The sequence below is a fragment of the Alosa alosa genome, chromosome 14 (genome assembly GCF_017589495.1).
Source record: "Alosa alosa isolate M-15738 ecotype Scorff River chromosome 14, AALO_Geno_1.1, whole genome shotgun sequence".
Lineage (NCBI taxonomy): Eukaryota > Metazoa > Chordata > Actinopteri > Clupeiformes > Clupeidae > Alosa > Alosa alosa.
In genome coordinates, this window is record NC_063202.1 from 32319960 (window position 1) to 32334893 (window position 14934).

The 14934-nt window shown below is 43.9% G+C and overlaps 1 protein-coding gene across 3 annotated transcripts in view; it reads right to left on the minus strand.

Annotated features, from left to right (window-relative positions):
* Nucleotides 1-14934, minus strand: part of ogfod1 (2-oxoglutarate and iron-dependent oxygenase domain containing 1) — a 116852-nt gene that overhangs the window by 24520 nt on the left and 77398 nt on the right. For all 3 annotated transcript variants that reach the window (XM_048262444.1, XM_048262443.1, XM_048262445.1), the window contains exons 11-12: nt 9596-9721; nt 9444-9502 (exon numbers count right to left, since the gene is read on the minus strand). In XM_048262444.1, coding sequence (XP_048118401.1) covers nt 9444-9502; nt 9596-9721 — 185 coding nt within the window. The remainder of the gene's footprint in view (nt 1-9443; nt 9503-9595; nt 9722-14934) is intronic.

Genomic DNA, 14934 nt, shown 5'->3' on the forward strand with positions numbered 1-14934 from the left:
GCGTTCTGGACTTTGCAACAGAGGCGCTAAAGGAACTTCGGACTACTCCGGCCTGCAACAACACGGACTTCGCCTGCTGCTCCTCCTCCCGGAAAGAAGGAAGCAGAAGAGGGGCAAAGCGCCAGAGAAGCGTCCGGGCCAGGCTAGCTGGCTAGCTATCCTTCGCCCAACAATACCATCCATTCTCCTGGCAAATGTACGATCACTGGACAACAAAATGGATCACATCGACTGCTGAGATCAACGAACCCGGACAGTAAGTAACTGCTGTGTGCTTTCGTCTTCACTGAGACTTGGTTAAATGACAACATTCGGACTCTGCTGTACAACTGGAGCAGCTAGCATGCTATCGAGCAGACAGGGCCATTGTAAAGGGAGGTAAATCACGAGGAGGAGGAATCTGTGTTTACATCCGTGGCCGAATGGTGCGGGACACTGTAGTAGTATGCAAACACTGCTCACCACTGGCAGAGTTTATGATCATAAAGTGCCGTCCTTTTTACCTGCCAAGGGAAATTACTGCGATTCTGCTAGTCGCAGTATACATCCCGCCTACCAACAACAACAGCGATAAGAAGAGCGGCTCTTAGTGAACTGTACCAGGCTGTCAGTGAACAACAGGCGGCACACCCAGGCGGTTTCACCATCTTCACTGGAGATTTTAACCATGCTGATCTCAAAACTGTACTTCCAAAGCTACACCAGCATGTTGATTTTCCAACAAGAGGAGATAACATCCTGGACCTGGTCTACACTGCACACAAAGGGAGCATACAAAGCCACCCCCCTCCCCACATTGGACTTTCAGACCATATCACTGTTATGCTAATGCCCGCATACAGACAAAGGGTAAAAGCGAACAAACCCGGTTTGTAAGCAGGTAAAAGTGTGGCCTGAGGGAGCCTCGATGCTCTTCAAGACTGCTTTGACACAACAGACTGGGAAATGTTTAAGCAGGCAGCCACTTACAACAACCGGACAGACATAGAGGAGTATACAGACACTGTAACCTCTTACATCACCAAGTGCATCGATGATGTGACCCACACAAAGACATCATCATTTCGGGCTAACTGGAAGCCATGGCTGACAGGGGATGTCCTCAGGCTGCTGAGGGCCAGAGACAAAGCCTACAGAGCTGGGGATGAAGCTGGCATGAAAACAGCGAGAGCCAACCTGTCCCGTGGCATCAAGGAAGCAAAAAAGGAATACACTCACAAGATAACCACCCACTTCAAAGACAGCAGGAACGCACAAAGCCTATGGCAGGGCATTCAGGCCCTCACGGACTACAAGCCCGGCGCCACAGAGCTGTGAGAGCAACATCCCTCTGCTCAACAACCTGAACGCTTCTTTGCTTGCTTTGAAGCACAAAACAGCACCTGCCCACAGAAGACCCATCCCCCTCTACATGAGCAGCCCCTGTGCCTCTCTGCCGACAGCGTGAAGAGGACACTTGCTGCCATCAACACCCGTAAGGCAACAGGTCCAGACAACATCCCAGGTCGTGCGCTGAAGGACTGTGCAGGGGAGCTTAAGGATGTCTTCACAGACATCTTTAACACTTCCCTGAAGCAAGCCATCGTCCCATCATGTTTCAAAGCTGCCACCATCATACCTGTGCCGAAGAAAACTGCTCCATCCTGCTTCAATGACTACCGCCCTGTGGCACTGACACCCATCATCATGAAGTGCTTTGAGCGGCTTGTCATGTCACATATCAAAGCCATTCCCCCCCCCACCCTGGACCCCTTCCAGTTTGCATACCGAGCCAAGCGGTCTACAGAGGATGCAATCTGCTCTGCCCTCCACCCAGCCCTCACCCACCTGGAAAAAAGAGACTCATATGTGAGATTGCTGTTTATAGACTTCAGTTCTGCATTCAACACCATAATACCACAACAACTCATCTGCAAACTTGACAAACTGGGACTCAGTACCTACCTCTGCAACTGGCTACTGGACTTCCTCTGTCAGAGGCCCCAAGTAGTGCGTGTTGGCAACAATACCTCAAGCAGCATCACACTGAGCACAGGGGCCCCAAGGCTCGCGTGCTCAGTCCGCTGCTCTTCACCCTGCTGGCGCGATGACTGCACTGCAACCTACAGCAACAATCACATAGTGAAATTTGCTGACCCATTACACAACTCTGGTGGGTCTCATCACCAAAGGCTGGCGAGACTCAATACAGGTTGGAGGTCGACCATCTGACCACGTGGTGCAGGGACAACAACCTCCTGCTGAGCGTCCAGCAAGACCAAAGAGATTGTTGTTGACTTTCGGAGAGGTCACACCCAACACCTGCCACTGACCATCGACGGTGCTGTGGTGGAGAGAGCGAAAGCAGCACCAAATTCCTGGGGGTGCACATCAGTGAAGACCTCTCCTGGACCACCAACACTGCATCACTGGCGAAGAGAGCTCAGCGCCCGCCTGTACTTCCTCGCGGAAACTCAGGCGAGCAAGTGCTCCACCAGCCATCATGACCACATTCTACCGAGGCACCATCGAGAGCATCCTCTCCAGCTGTATCGCTGTGTAGGGGGGAAGCTGCACTGAATACAACAGGAAAGCCCTGCAGCGCATAGTGAACACAGCTGGAAGGATTATTGGTGCTTCACTCCCCTCCCTGAAGGACATTTACACCACCCACCTCACCCGCAAGGCGACCAAAATTGTGAGTGATGCAAGTCACCCCGCTCACAATCTGTTTGATCTACTGCCCTCTGGGAAGAGGTACAGAAGCCTGCGGCTCCCAAGACTACCAGACTCACCAACAGCTTCATACACCAAGCCGTGGGATGCTGAACTCTCTCCCTCCTCTCCCCCCTCCCCTCAGCTACATAACATCCTGGACATTGGACCCAAAAATGGCCGCCTGCACTACTCCACTTGCACACTTGCACACTTGTACACTTTACAACTGGTGTTGTTGTCCTGAAACACAACACTTCTGCTGCTCTTACATAACTTGCACCACTATGCCACTTTCTTCTTACTTAGGTCAAACAGAACTACCCAAGCCTTTTATTGGCCTGAATTTGCACTAGTATTTTTATTGACTGTCTATGCACAATTTCAACCACATTTTGCTGCTCTTATTTTTTCATTATTATATGTGCCCTCTTATTTACTTATTTACTTACTTTTTTGTTTACTTGAATGTTATGTTTGTCTGTGGACCTAAATTGGTAAAATATGTCTTGTCTTCACCGTGGGATAGTGAGAAACGTAATTTCGATCTCTTTGTATGTCTGGAATATGTGAAGAAATTGACAATAAAGCTGACTTTGACTTTGACTAATTGCAGCACCCCCTACAGGTCAAAGGTCACCAAATTTTTTGAGCGTCCTCCTAATGGGGTCATGAATATATGGAGTAAGTTTGGTTGAGATACATGTCAGGGTTGCTAAGATATGAACTCACTTCCTGTTTGGCGGCTTTGCCACCAATTTCGATTGGCTGTTACGGGCGAATGCTTTTGTCAATTGTCCCAGAGAGCAATATATTGATAGGATATGGTCTGAAGATGGTCTGTGCCAATGTTGGTGAAGATCAGATGAAATTTGCCACCTGTGAAAACTTTTTGATGTTTTTGATTAAATCTAACATGGCGGCCGAATCAATTACGATGACATCACAAGTTGGCCTGGGTCGGCCTAAGGACCTCCAACAGTATTACCAGACACCACTAGTACATTTTAATTCCAAACACAACAGCAGCTACAGGCCAAAAGGCATGTTTCATAATTACAGTGCCCCCTAGAGGTCAAAGGTCACCAGATTTATTGAGTGTCCCCCTGATTGGGTCCTGAGTCCATGCACCCAGTTTGGCTTTGATACATGCAAAGGTTGCTGAGATATGAGCTCACTTCCTGTTTGGGACTTCGCCGCAAATTTTGATTGGCTGTTACAGCCAAATGCTTCTGTCAATTGTTCCAGAAAGCAATGCACTGATAAGGCATGGTCTGAAGATGGTCTCTGCCGATTTTGGTGAGGATCCGCTGAAATTTGTGACCTGCGAAAACTTGTACGTGTTTTTGATTAAATCCAATATGGCGGCCAAATCAATTACGATGACATCACAAGTTGACCTGGGTCGGCCTTAGGAACTCCAACAGTATTATCAGACACCACTAGTGAGTTTTAATTCTATGCACAAAAGCAGCTACAGGCCAAAAGGCATGTTTCTTAATTGCAGCGCCCCCTAGAGGTCAAAGGTCACCAGATTTCATGAGCGTCCCCCTAATTGGGTCCTGAGTCCATGTACTAAGTTTGGTTATGATAGATGAATGGGTTGCTGCGATATGAGCTCACTTCCTGTTTGGTGTCTTTGCCGCATATTTCGATTGGCTGTTACGGGCGAACGGTTTGAGTTCCGAAGACGAAAAGGAATAACTTTTGTAAGGCTTGGTCTGAAGATCAAGTGTGTCAGGTTTGGTGTCGATCGGACAAAATTTGTGACCTTTGAAGACTTTTTAGTGTTTTTGATGAAATCCAAAATGGCGGACAATCCATCATGGCGGAAAATGACGACACAGGGTGCGTTGAACTCTGCTTGGTCCAAGGATTCTAACAATACCTCATTTTTGACAATAGGGTCAATGGGTCAGAAGTTACGTGCATGAACGCAAGTCCAACTTTGGCCTGTTGGTGGCGCTAGAGCGCTCGAGGTGCCGACTTGAATCTTGGTGAAATTAATCATGGGACTTTGCCTAATTAGTGTGCCAAATTTCACAACTTTTTACCAGACGGTTCTATGGGCTGCCATAGACTTCAATGGCAGAGCAAAGATGTTGAATAAAAATATAGCTGCAAGCAGCAATGCGGGGGCCAAGCAGTGCGCTATAGCAGGAATGGCATTGCCATGCCATGAGCAAGCACTCACAGCAAGTTTGATTGCCATTGGATAAAGAATGGCTGAGAAATAAGCTTATTTACTTTGTTACAGCGCCCCTAGAGGCCAAATTACACCAATGTCCTTGTGCGCTCTCACAATCAGCTACCATGTCCCTCTACCAAGTTTGGACTTCATACACCAAAGTGTTGCTGAGATGTGAGCTAACTTTCTTTATTACAGCACCCTTAGAGGTCAAATGAGACCACTTTCCTTGCATGTCCTCACAATCAGCTAATATGTCCATGTATCAAGTTTGGACTTCATACAACTAAGTTGCTGAGATATGAGCCCACTTCTTGTATTACAGCCCCTATAGAGGCCAAATGATGCCAATTTCCTACTGTGTCCTCACAATGAGGTACCAAGTCCCTGTACCAAATTTGGACTTCATACATCAAAGCGTTGCTTAGATAGGAGCTCACTTCCTGTATTGCAGCACCCCCTATAGAGGCCAAATGATTCCAATTTCCTAGTGCGTCATCATAATCAGGTAACAGGTCCTTATACCAAGTTTGGACTTTTTACTCCGAGCGTTGCTGAGATACAAGCTCACTTCCTGTATTACAGCCCCTATAGAGGCCACATGATGCCAATTTCAGTAGTCGCCCTCACAATCAGATACCAAGTCCCTGTACCAAGTTTGGACTTCATACATTAAAGCATAGCCGAGATGTTAGCCCACTTCCTGTAAGGCGGCATTGTCGCCATGTGTGATTGGCTGTCACGGGCAAATAAACTTGAAATTAAAAAATCTGACAAGTATCGTTTGTGCGGCTCGGTCTGAAGATCATCTCCGCCAAGTTTTGTGAAAATTGGATGAAATTTGTAACCGCTGAAACTTTTCGTAGTGTTTGGACCAAATCCAATATGGCGGAGGTCCAATATGGCGGAAAGTGATGGGATAGGGGTCGATGAACTCGGGATGTTCCAAGGATTAAGACGCTACCTCAATTGTGAAAATCAGACAAAAGAGTCAAGGATCACGTGCATGAACGCATGTGCAGCATTGAACTGGTGGTGGCGCTAGAGTGTTCAATGTATATGCATAAAAATTGCTGTGAGTGATTGGGACAGTGTCCTGACTAATGGTATCGAGTTTTGTTATGTTAACTCAAAGCGTCACGGAGATGTTAGTCCACTTCCTGTTTGGCGGCTTCATCACCATATTTGATTGGCTGTCACGGGCAAACAAAAAGGAAATTGAAAAATCTGACAAGTATCGTTTGTGCGGCTCGGGCTGAAGATCATCTCTGCCAAGTTCTGTGAAAATCGGATGAAATTTGTGACCGCTGAAACTTTTCGTAGAGTTTGGACTAAATCCAATATGGCGGAGGTCCAATATGGCGGAAAGTGACGTAATAGGAGTCATTGAACTTAGGTCAGTCCAGGGATTCCAACAGTGCCTGATTTGTGAAAATCGGATGCACCGTTCAATGGTCACATGCGTTAATGCAATCCAGTTTTGACCCATTGGTGGGCTTAGAGTGTTGGGCATAGAGTTCTGTAAATTGGTGAGAGTGATCATGGGACAGTGCTGAATCAGTGTACCAAATTTCATAACTTTAGACCCAGCGATTCAATTTTCGGCCAGATTTTGACCTGTTGGTGGCGCTAGATGGCTGGGTTTAGAGGTCTGTAAATAAGTGTGAGTGGTCAGTGGAGTGTCCCGAAACTTTCTGCCAAAAAATCTGATCTTTTTAGCCAGGCATTCTATGGGCTGCCATAGACTCCAATGTCAGGAAAAGCTAATAACTCAATGGGTGCCTTCGCAGCTTCGCTGCTTGGCCCCCAATAATAGGAAAAGGTAGAAACACAATGGGTGCCTTCGCAGCTTCGCTGCTTGGCCCCCAATTAAATTAAACCAATACTTCTGGGGGGTACTGTATTCCCTACTGATGCAGAGTAATTGAATATGAATATATAAAGCTCTTCAGTAGTCTAATGGCCAAAACTGAGACACTCAGGCTCTTTTCCTCCAGGACATGCCTGCCACAATAATGCTTTAGGCAGGGTGTGATTTGTGAAAAAGAATGATTTTAAATAAGTTAGTATATATAGTTAGTATAAAGCCTAGTAATTCATGGCTCACAATAGCCTACATTAATTTGGCCACCTTTGAACATTTACCTTTAGTTTAGTTTTAGTTTACTGTTGACTTTAAACAGCGAGTGTTTAAAGGTATGATAATCAGCTCATCTAATGCTTAGGGTACATTTTGACAAGCATAGTCTATACATTTTATCTTGTTCTTGCCTGAAATGACTCCTCTACCTTTGCTGCCTCCATCCTTTCAGTTCTTGTTGTGTAATAAAACGTATGGAATTGATGTCTTGAGTTAGTGAATTGGCTACTATTTTTTGTTGGTAACCAAATAGCCTACACATTTTGTAATCGCTGCGTAAGCTACGTACTGTACTACGTGCATTCTCTCTCCTGCAGATTTGCGTTCCGTAGCCAAGTGTGTAATATTGCAAAAGTTGAAAAAATAAATGTGTTTATTGTACAGAAAATAAATAGCCTACTGTAATGCTGTCAATTAATTGCCTACAGTGCAGTGAAGAGTTTGGAGAGTTAAGTTATGATGGGGGAACTTGGAGTTTTATGAAAATAATTTACGAACCATGGGCCATGACCATGAAGCCTCTATTTCTTGCAGCTCTTAAAACACCCGCTAGAAAGTTTAAATAGCCACCAACATTCGTTTTGGCAGTACAGATTATTTTTGAAAGTTATTTGTCTACTAGGCCTATCTATCAAACGTGGTTTCTTGTTCGTCCTCCACAAACTACAGGTAGTTTGTTAGAGAGCAATTAAATAAGCGATGCCAAGCCATTTCTAATATGTAACACTTTTTGTGACATTCAGCAAATATCTCCTCACATGTAAGTTGCTTCGGACAATATGTTCGACTCTATGTAGAGTTGTCCTCCATCTCAGTTGCATCAGTTATCTGATTTTGAAGGTTCTAAAATATGACGATATGCTGCTCTGAATCCTTCTCGTTTTCTTTCATTTGTCCAGCTAACGTTTTCATTGAAATTAGCCATTTATGATTGGTTACACAGTCGACATTCTGAAATGTCCTGCACGATCAAGGCCAAATTAACCAGTCATCACACAGCTACTGTGTCAGCAGCACGAGCGCTGACAGTGACAGTGTGTTTCTGATGTCAGATTATTATGCACTAGAGCCTCTCACATTGCAGCGCTTTAAATATGAAGTAGCAGGGGCAGAGGGGGATAAATGTTGTCCCCCCCAATAATGAAAATAATTAAGGAGAGGGGAGGATATCAAGACCCCCAAACAAATCGCACCCTGGCTTTAGGCCATAAATGATGCATTTGTTCCAATTTGTTATTCTTAGTGTGCCTATTATTAATAGTATCTGTAGAATTTATACTTCTGAATATAGATATCTGGATTTCAGTACATATTGTCAGTATTATTCATGTTACTTTATCATTTTTAATTTGAGCCTTTTTCTCCCTTTTCTTTCTTTCTATTTTATTATGCATTTTGTAGTTATGGAGTTGACAAAGTTTACATTTCACTGTGTAAAGGACCACTTTGGAGTTTTAATGTATGCTGTTGATTTAATTAAATAAGTATAGGTTGGGTTATTGGTAAAATATGTGTAAATGTTTGTAATTTATTTGAAATGAATTCTATATTTTGTATGTGCTTTAATGTTATTTGTATGTGATTGACCCTGTGTGAATGTTTGTCCCTTTGGTGGCACCGTAGTTTGCACATGGGAAGATAAGGTATCTGATGGCCGTGAGTGGTACACAGCTGTGTTTGGGCCTACAGGATTTTTATCTGAGGTTTTGTGTTTCATTCATGAACTTAAAGAACTTGACGCCCATTTCATGACGGAAGAAAGGACTATCGTATATATTGTTTTGCATTCCTTGGTGAGTGCAGCGAGGTATGATACGTTTTCATTCATAGTTGTTCAGAAATTGTTTGCACATAGGTATGGTCTGTTTTGCTGTGTAATTAATGTTTGTCACCCTAAATGTTTGTTCACGTATTGATGTTTGTATCCATGAAAACAAGTGTGAAATGTTAGTATGTATGTTTTCAATACAGTTTTCACGGTGCTCAAGGTGAAAAGTTGAACGTCATGCAGGTTTGGCGAACTAAAAAAAGGACACCTTATGCATCAGTCGAGACTCTCTCTTTTTGGATCCAAGGGCTGCTACACACTGCTAGTTGTATACAGTGTAGTGTAATAACAAGAAATCTCTGGAATCTTGAAAATGCATTTCTAGCTTTATATTGTCTTTAAATTATTATTTTATAAGTCAATAGATTTATGGTGGGGAAAAGGTTTAAAAGTTCAACAACATCAATACAAATATTAGGTTTGTAGCATTAAGTATTGAAATGTTGATAAACTAACAAATAATTAAATAATGAGGATATACTGCTATAGTGACATGTTTATGAACTGCATTTTAAGACAATAGTAGCATGAGGCATGTGATATCTGCACATGTGCACTCTGCAGCCAGAACTGTTAAGGGCAAGAACACTTACCTCCTCATCTTCTCCATGAGCAATGTAGGAAGTGAAACCCCCCGAATCCTGCTGCCAGCCTAAGCACATGTGCAAGTCAACACTGTCAAAGATACATATGCAGACAAAAATCCTGTAATAATATACAGAAAATATACAAAGTGCAATGTTACCAAAGCATCCAAGGGTGAGAAGCAGGTCCAGCCCAAACTCCCTGCTACTCTCAGAGTCATGAAGTAGGGTGTATGAGCCATGTCTCCATCTCCTTACTTCACCTACACAGGCTGCCGAGGTTCCATCTGTTATACAGGTGCACACACACACACACACACACACACACACACACACACACACACACACACGTGTAAACAGGCTGGGAATTTCACCATTTTAGGGGCAAGGCCAGTTGGCCTTCAGTTGGGCATATTTGGTGGGGGGCACAAAGGCCACATATCAGGGTACCAAGGCCAAAGTTAACTATACAGTAGTAGGCTATAGAAATTATCAAAGTTGTATTTAGCCTATTCACAGCAGTAGACCTGCATCACTGTATGAAACATTACAAAAACAGGAGGTGCAGTCATTAGTGTAGAGCGAGAAGAGCAGAGGGGAAAGGACACAACCCTGTGGGGCGCCTGTACTGATGGACCGGGTTTTGGATGAGATGCTCCCCAGTCTGACCTGCTGCTGCCCGTCAGTCAGAAAGCTGATGATCCACTGACAGGTAGAGGCAGGCACTGAGAACTGGGTGAGCTTCTGATATAGGAGTTCAGGCATAATGGTGTTGAACGCCAAGCTAAAGTCCACAAACAGGATTCTGGCATACATCCCTGGGGAGTCAAGGTGTTGCAGGATGAATTGCAGTCCCATATTGACGCCATCATCTGCCGACCTGTTTGCCCTGTAGGCAAACTGCAGGGGGTCCAGCAGGGGTCCTGTTATGTCCATCAGATGGCTCAACACCAGTCTTTCAAAGGATTTCAAGACCACAGACGTCAGGGCAACGGGTCTGTAGTCATTTAATCCTGTTATGGAGGATTTTTTGGGGACTGGGATGATGGTGAAGCGTTTAAAGCAGGAGGGCACTTCACACAGCTCCAGGGACTGGTTAAAGATCTGCGTGAAGATTGGCGCCAGCTGTTCAGCACAGATACGCAGACAAGAGGGGACACACCATCAGGTCCTGGAGCCTTCTGGATCTTCTGCTTCTGAAAGAGCCGGCACACATCCTTCTCGCAGATTGTTAATGCAGTTGGGGGCTATTGTGCGTGAGGGGTGTGATAATGGGTACTTTTCAAACCTGCAATAAAAGTCATGCAGGTCATCAGCCAGTTTGGGATTTTCTTCAGGATGGGGGCATGGTCTGTTGTAATTTGTGAGCGGTTGCAAGCCAAACTTTTGCCGGGTCATTAGCAGAGAGGCAGTTTTTTAGCTTCTCGCTGTAGCTTCTTTTGGCTACCCTAATCTCCTTAGCTTGTTCCTGGCCTGCTTATATAGGCCCTGGTCCCCACTCCTGTAGGTCTCCTCTTTGGCTTGGCGTAGCTTCCTAAGATTAGGAGTGAACCAAGGTTTGCTGTTATTGTATGTGTAGAAGGTATTGGTTTGCACACAGATGTTCTCGCAAAAACTGATACAAGATGTTACAGTATCAGTGAGGTCATTGAGGTCTGTAGCTGCAGCTTCAAAAATGCTCCAGTTGGTGCAGTCAAAGCAAGCCTGCAGCTCCAGCTTTGATTCTCTTGTCCATTTTTTACAGTCTTTTCCACAGGTTTACAAGTTTCTGCCTGTACGTTGGGATGAGGTGAAGCAGGCAGTGGTCTGAGAGTCCTAGAGCTGCCTGGGAAACGGCGCGATAGGCATCTTTTAAAACTGTGTAACAGTGGTCCAATGTGTTTTTGTCCCTGGTGGGAATCTTGATATGCTGTCTGTATTTAGGGAGTTCCTGATTGGGGTTGGCGCTGTTAAAATCCCCGACAATAATGATGAGAGAGTCCAGGTGTTTTTTCTCAATGTCTGTTATCTGGTCAGCTAGCTGTTGTAGCGCGTCTACTACGCAGACCTGTGGCGGAATGTAGACACCGGCCATAACAAACGAAGATAATTTCCCTCAGAGAATAGAAGGGCTAACAGTTCATGAAGAGAGTCTATAAGTGTGGGCTGCACGTCTTTTCCAGCACTGTAACATCTGTACACCAACCTTCATTTACGTAGAAGCAGATTCCTCCACCTTTTGTTTTCCCTGAACTGTGTTGCGGTCCGCTTGGATGAGTTGGAAACTAGGCAGCTGAAAAGCGTTGTCCGGAATGCTTTCACTGAGCCATGTTTCAGTGAAACACAGGGCGGCTGATCTGTAAAAGTCCGAGTTGGTTTGGTTTAGAAGCAGCAGCTCATCCATCTTGTTTGCTAGTGACCGGACGTTTGCAAGGTGAATAGCTGGAAGCGAGGTGCATAGTACTCGCTTCCTTAATTTTTACCAGCGCTCCTGCCCGTTTCCCACGTCTGGGTCTCCGGCAGATTGCATGGAGAACTGCAGGGCCTCCAACAAGGATTTCGGCAAAGGTTGCTGGATCAGTAAAAACTGGAGAAAAAATTCCTAAAGAGGTTTGCCTGATGTGAGTTCTTCCCTTGTAAAAGTTGCTGGTGAAATATTGCAGAAAATGTAATAAACACACAAAAACAAAACGGTAACACTTTATTTTAATGTGTCGCTGTTACAGTGTACCTACCTAATTAGGTACAGTGCTACAACCTGCTAAGAATGGTTTGTATATCAAATCTATCATGACCAGATTTACCCCATCCAGCAGGTCTCAGGTCAGCTCTTTGCCTCTGAAAATGTAGGCAAATTGGCAAAGTTTTGTAAAAGCACTCAGTATTACAATGTAACAACTATATGTAGGTACCCACAAATACATAATGCAAGTACAATGATAGTACCTGATAGTACATGTTGTTACACAGGTTGTAGCACTGTACCTAATTAGGTAGGTACACTGTAACAGCGACACATTAAAATAAAGTGTTACCAAAAAAAATTCTAAACAACAAAAACAGAAAGAATGCAGGCAGCAAAGGTAGGAGTAATTTCTGGAAGAACAAGATATGCTTGTACAAAAATAGGTCTTTACGCTGGCTTCATAAAGAAGATATGCTTGTCACCAGCATTAGGAGCTGGATTATCATGCTGAGTGAAGCCCAATGCTTAACTGATATTAAAGCACACACACTGTTTTAAGTCATCCACAATGGTAAACTAAAACATTTTTTTTTAGTAAAGGTGGCAAAATTAATATAGGCTATTGTTAGGTGTGAAAGTAGGATACTAGGCTACTTTTAGCTGACTAATGCCAAACTTAAAATTGCGAAAATATTAACAACATAGCTTCTCTTTGAATTTTGCAGCCTGGTTATAGAGACCAACTAAAAAGTAAAGTAACAAGTAACAAGTTACTTTCCAAAAGGAGTAACGAGTAAAGTAATCTCATTACAGTTTAAAGAAGTAACTAGTACTTGTAACAAGGGGTTAAAATGAATTTTTTGGCCTACTAGCCAAGGTGGTTGGTAGATGAAGAAAATGACCGGTCAGACATATTTTTTACTGGTCAAAACTAAACAATGCTTTTCATACTGTAACTATTTGAAAGTAGCTTATCATTATTATTATTATTCTACAGTATATTAAACAGCTTTTCAGAACGCTGCAGAAGTTTGCAAGTTCCGCTGCAAGTTCCTTTCAAATGAACGAGCCTTCCCGTTCTGAGGTCCAATAATTTTGTAGCCTATAATCAGACAGTACAGAACCCTGGAGGGGTCATTGCAAGATATTTTTGGTGTATGTGCGCTCATATAAATCGTGCGTACATTTTACTAAATTACTAAAAACTACTCATTCAAGTAAAATGAGACCACAATCTAGTAAAATGTTCTCGATATACAAAAATATCTTTCAATGACATCCTTGGCTCCGTAATAGTGTTGAAGCGGAGCGAATGTATTACGTTACATATCTTGGTCAGTAAATCAAGGATCTTTGCTATAATGACCGCTGCAAAAATATAATGACAGTGGCAAGGAGTTTTGATCTTTGAATCACGTCTTTCATATCATTCTGTGAGTAGATTGTTCTCCATCATTGAAAGTGAAAGTGAGCAATAGGCTACGTTTCCATGCAACATCTAAAACTTTCAAGGTCTGTTGGCGATCTATATGTTTTCTCAGCAGATGCATGAAAGGGTAACGAAATAACTGTAAGGGTTCTATCTTGGCGATCTGAAACTCATCTAAAGCTCATTGTTATCATGACACTGTAGTGAGAAATTCTAGAATGTATATATTTTAACATTTATTTTAATCACCTAAGTGAATGTAGAGATATGATGGAATCGAAAGGTAAACCCTTTAAACCTAAATTGTTTGATAAATGGGAACAAGAAGCATTGAACCGACAATTTAAAGAGAGCGAGGGAAAGAAAAAGAACTATGGACAGAGAGAGAAGCAGAGTAGAGAGGGACATTTCCGTGCAGATGAGAGAGAGCGAGTGGCTGCACCAAGGGTATCTCAGCATGATGCTGAAGTGTACGTGCAGCAACGACAAGCAGTGGAACCGACAGCTCCTCCCTTAGAAAAGCAGACGAAGACCCCCTAATTATGACGATTCCTGGATACCTCTCTATTCCCCCTTGCCTGCCACCCAGCCCGTGCCTGCGCTCGCAAGCCATGCCCAGTCACTACCACCACCACCACCCCCACTCACTGTCAGCCCCTCTTCCCCATGCTCGCGTCCAGCGGCGCTTACAAGAACTTTTATCAGAGCAGAATAATGGGCGGAGAGGTGGTAGAATGGGGAACAGAAGACACAAGGGAAGAAGTAATGGCAATCAGAGTGACAGGTGCAGGTTGTGCATTTGGCACGCGCAACTGCCCTGACACCATATGTTACGAGTGTAACCAGAAAGGGCACCGGGCACGCAACTGCAAAGCAGGACAGGCACAAAATGGTGGATCTTCATCACAGCAGCGTGGACGTGGTCCTGTGTGGACTCAGAACACAAACCGCGCATAGGATAAGGAGATTGAAGAGTCGCCGGGTCCTGAGAATGACACTTTAGACTTACTTTTTGAACTGTACCCTCAACTCACATCAAATGCGACACAGCCCAAACTATCTATTTCTGTAAACAGAGAATTAGTTTCTTTTTGGTTGATACTGGAGCTGGTTGATACTGGATATTAGCACAATGGGAAAAAGGGCAGTGGCAGGAGCATCGGGTCAGTTCATATCAAAGATTTTGTCTAAGCCACTAACGTTGGGATATGAACATTGTACATTACAACATTCATTTCTCCTCTCCAGAGTTTGCCCCGAAAATTTGTTTATTATGTAAGTTAAATCTCACCATCACATTGACAGCGGGAAGGGTGGGATTAGAGGGCCCCATTATGTTATTTTGTCAGAAATTACGCCCCAAATGGATAGGTTATGAGTGTAAATCCCCCAATAGTGTGTTTGAG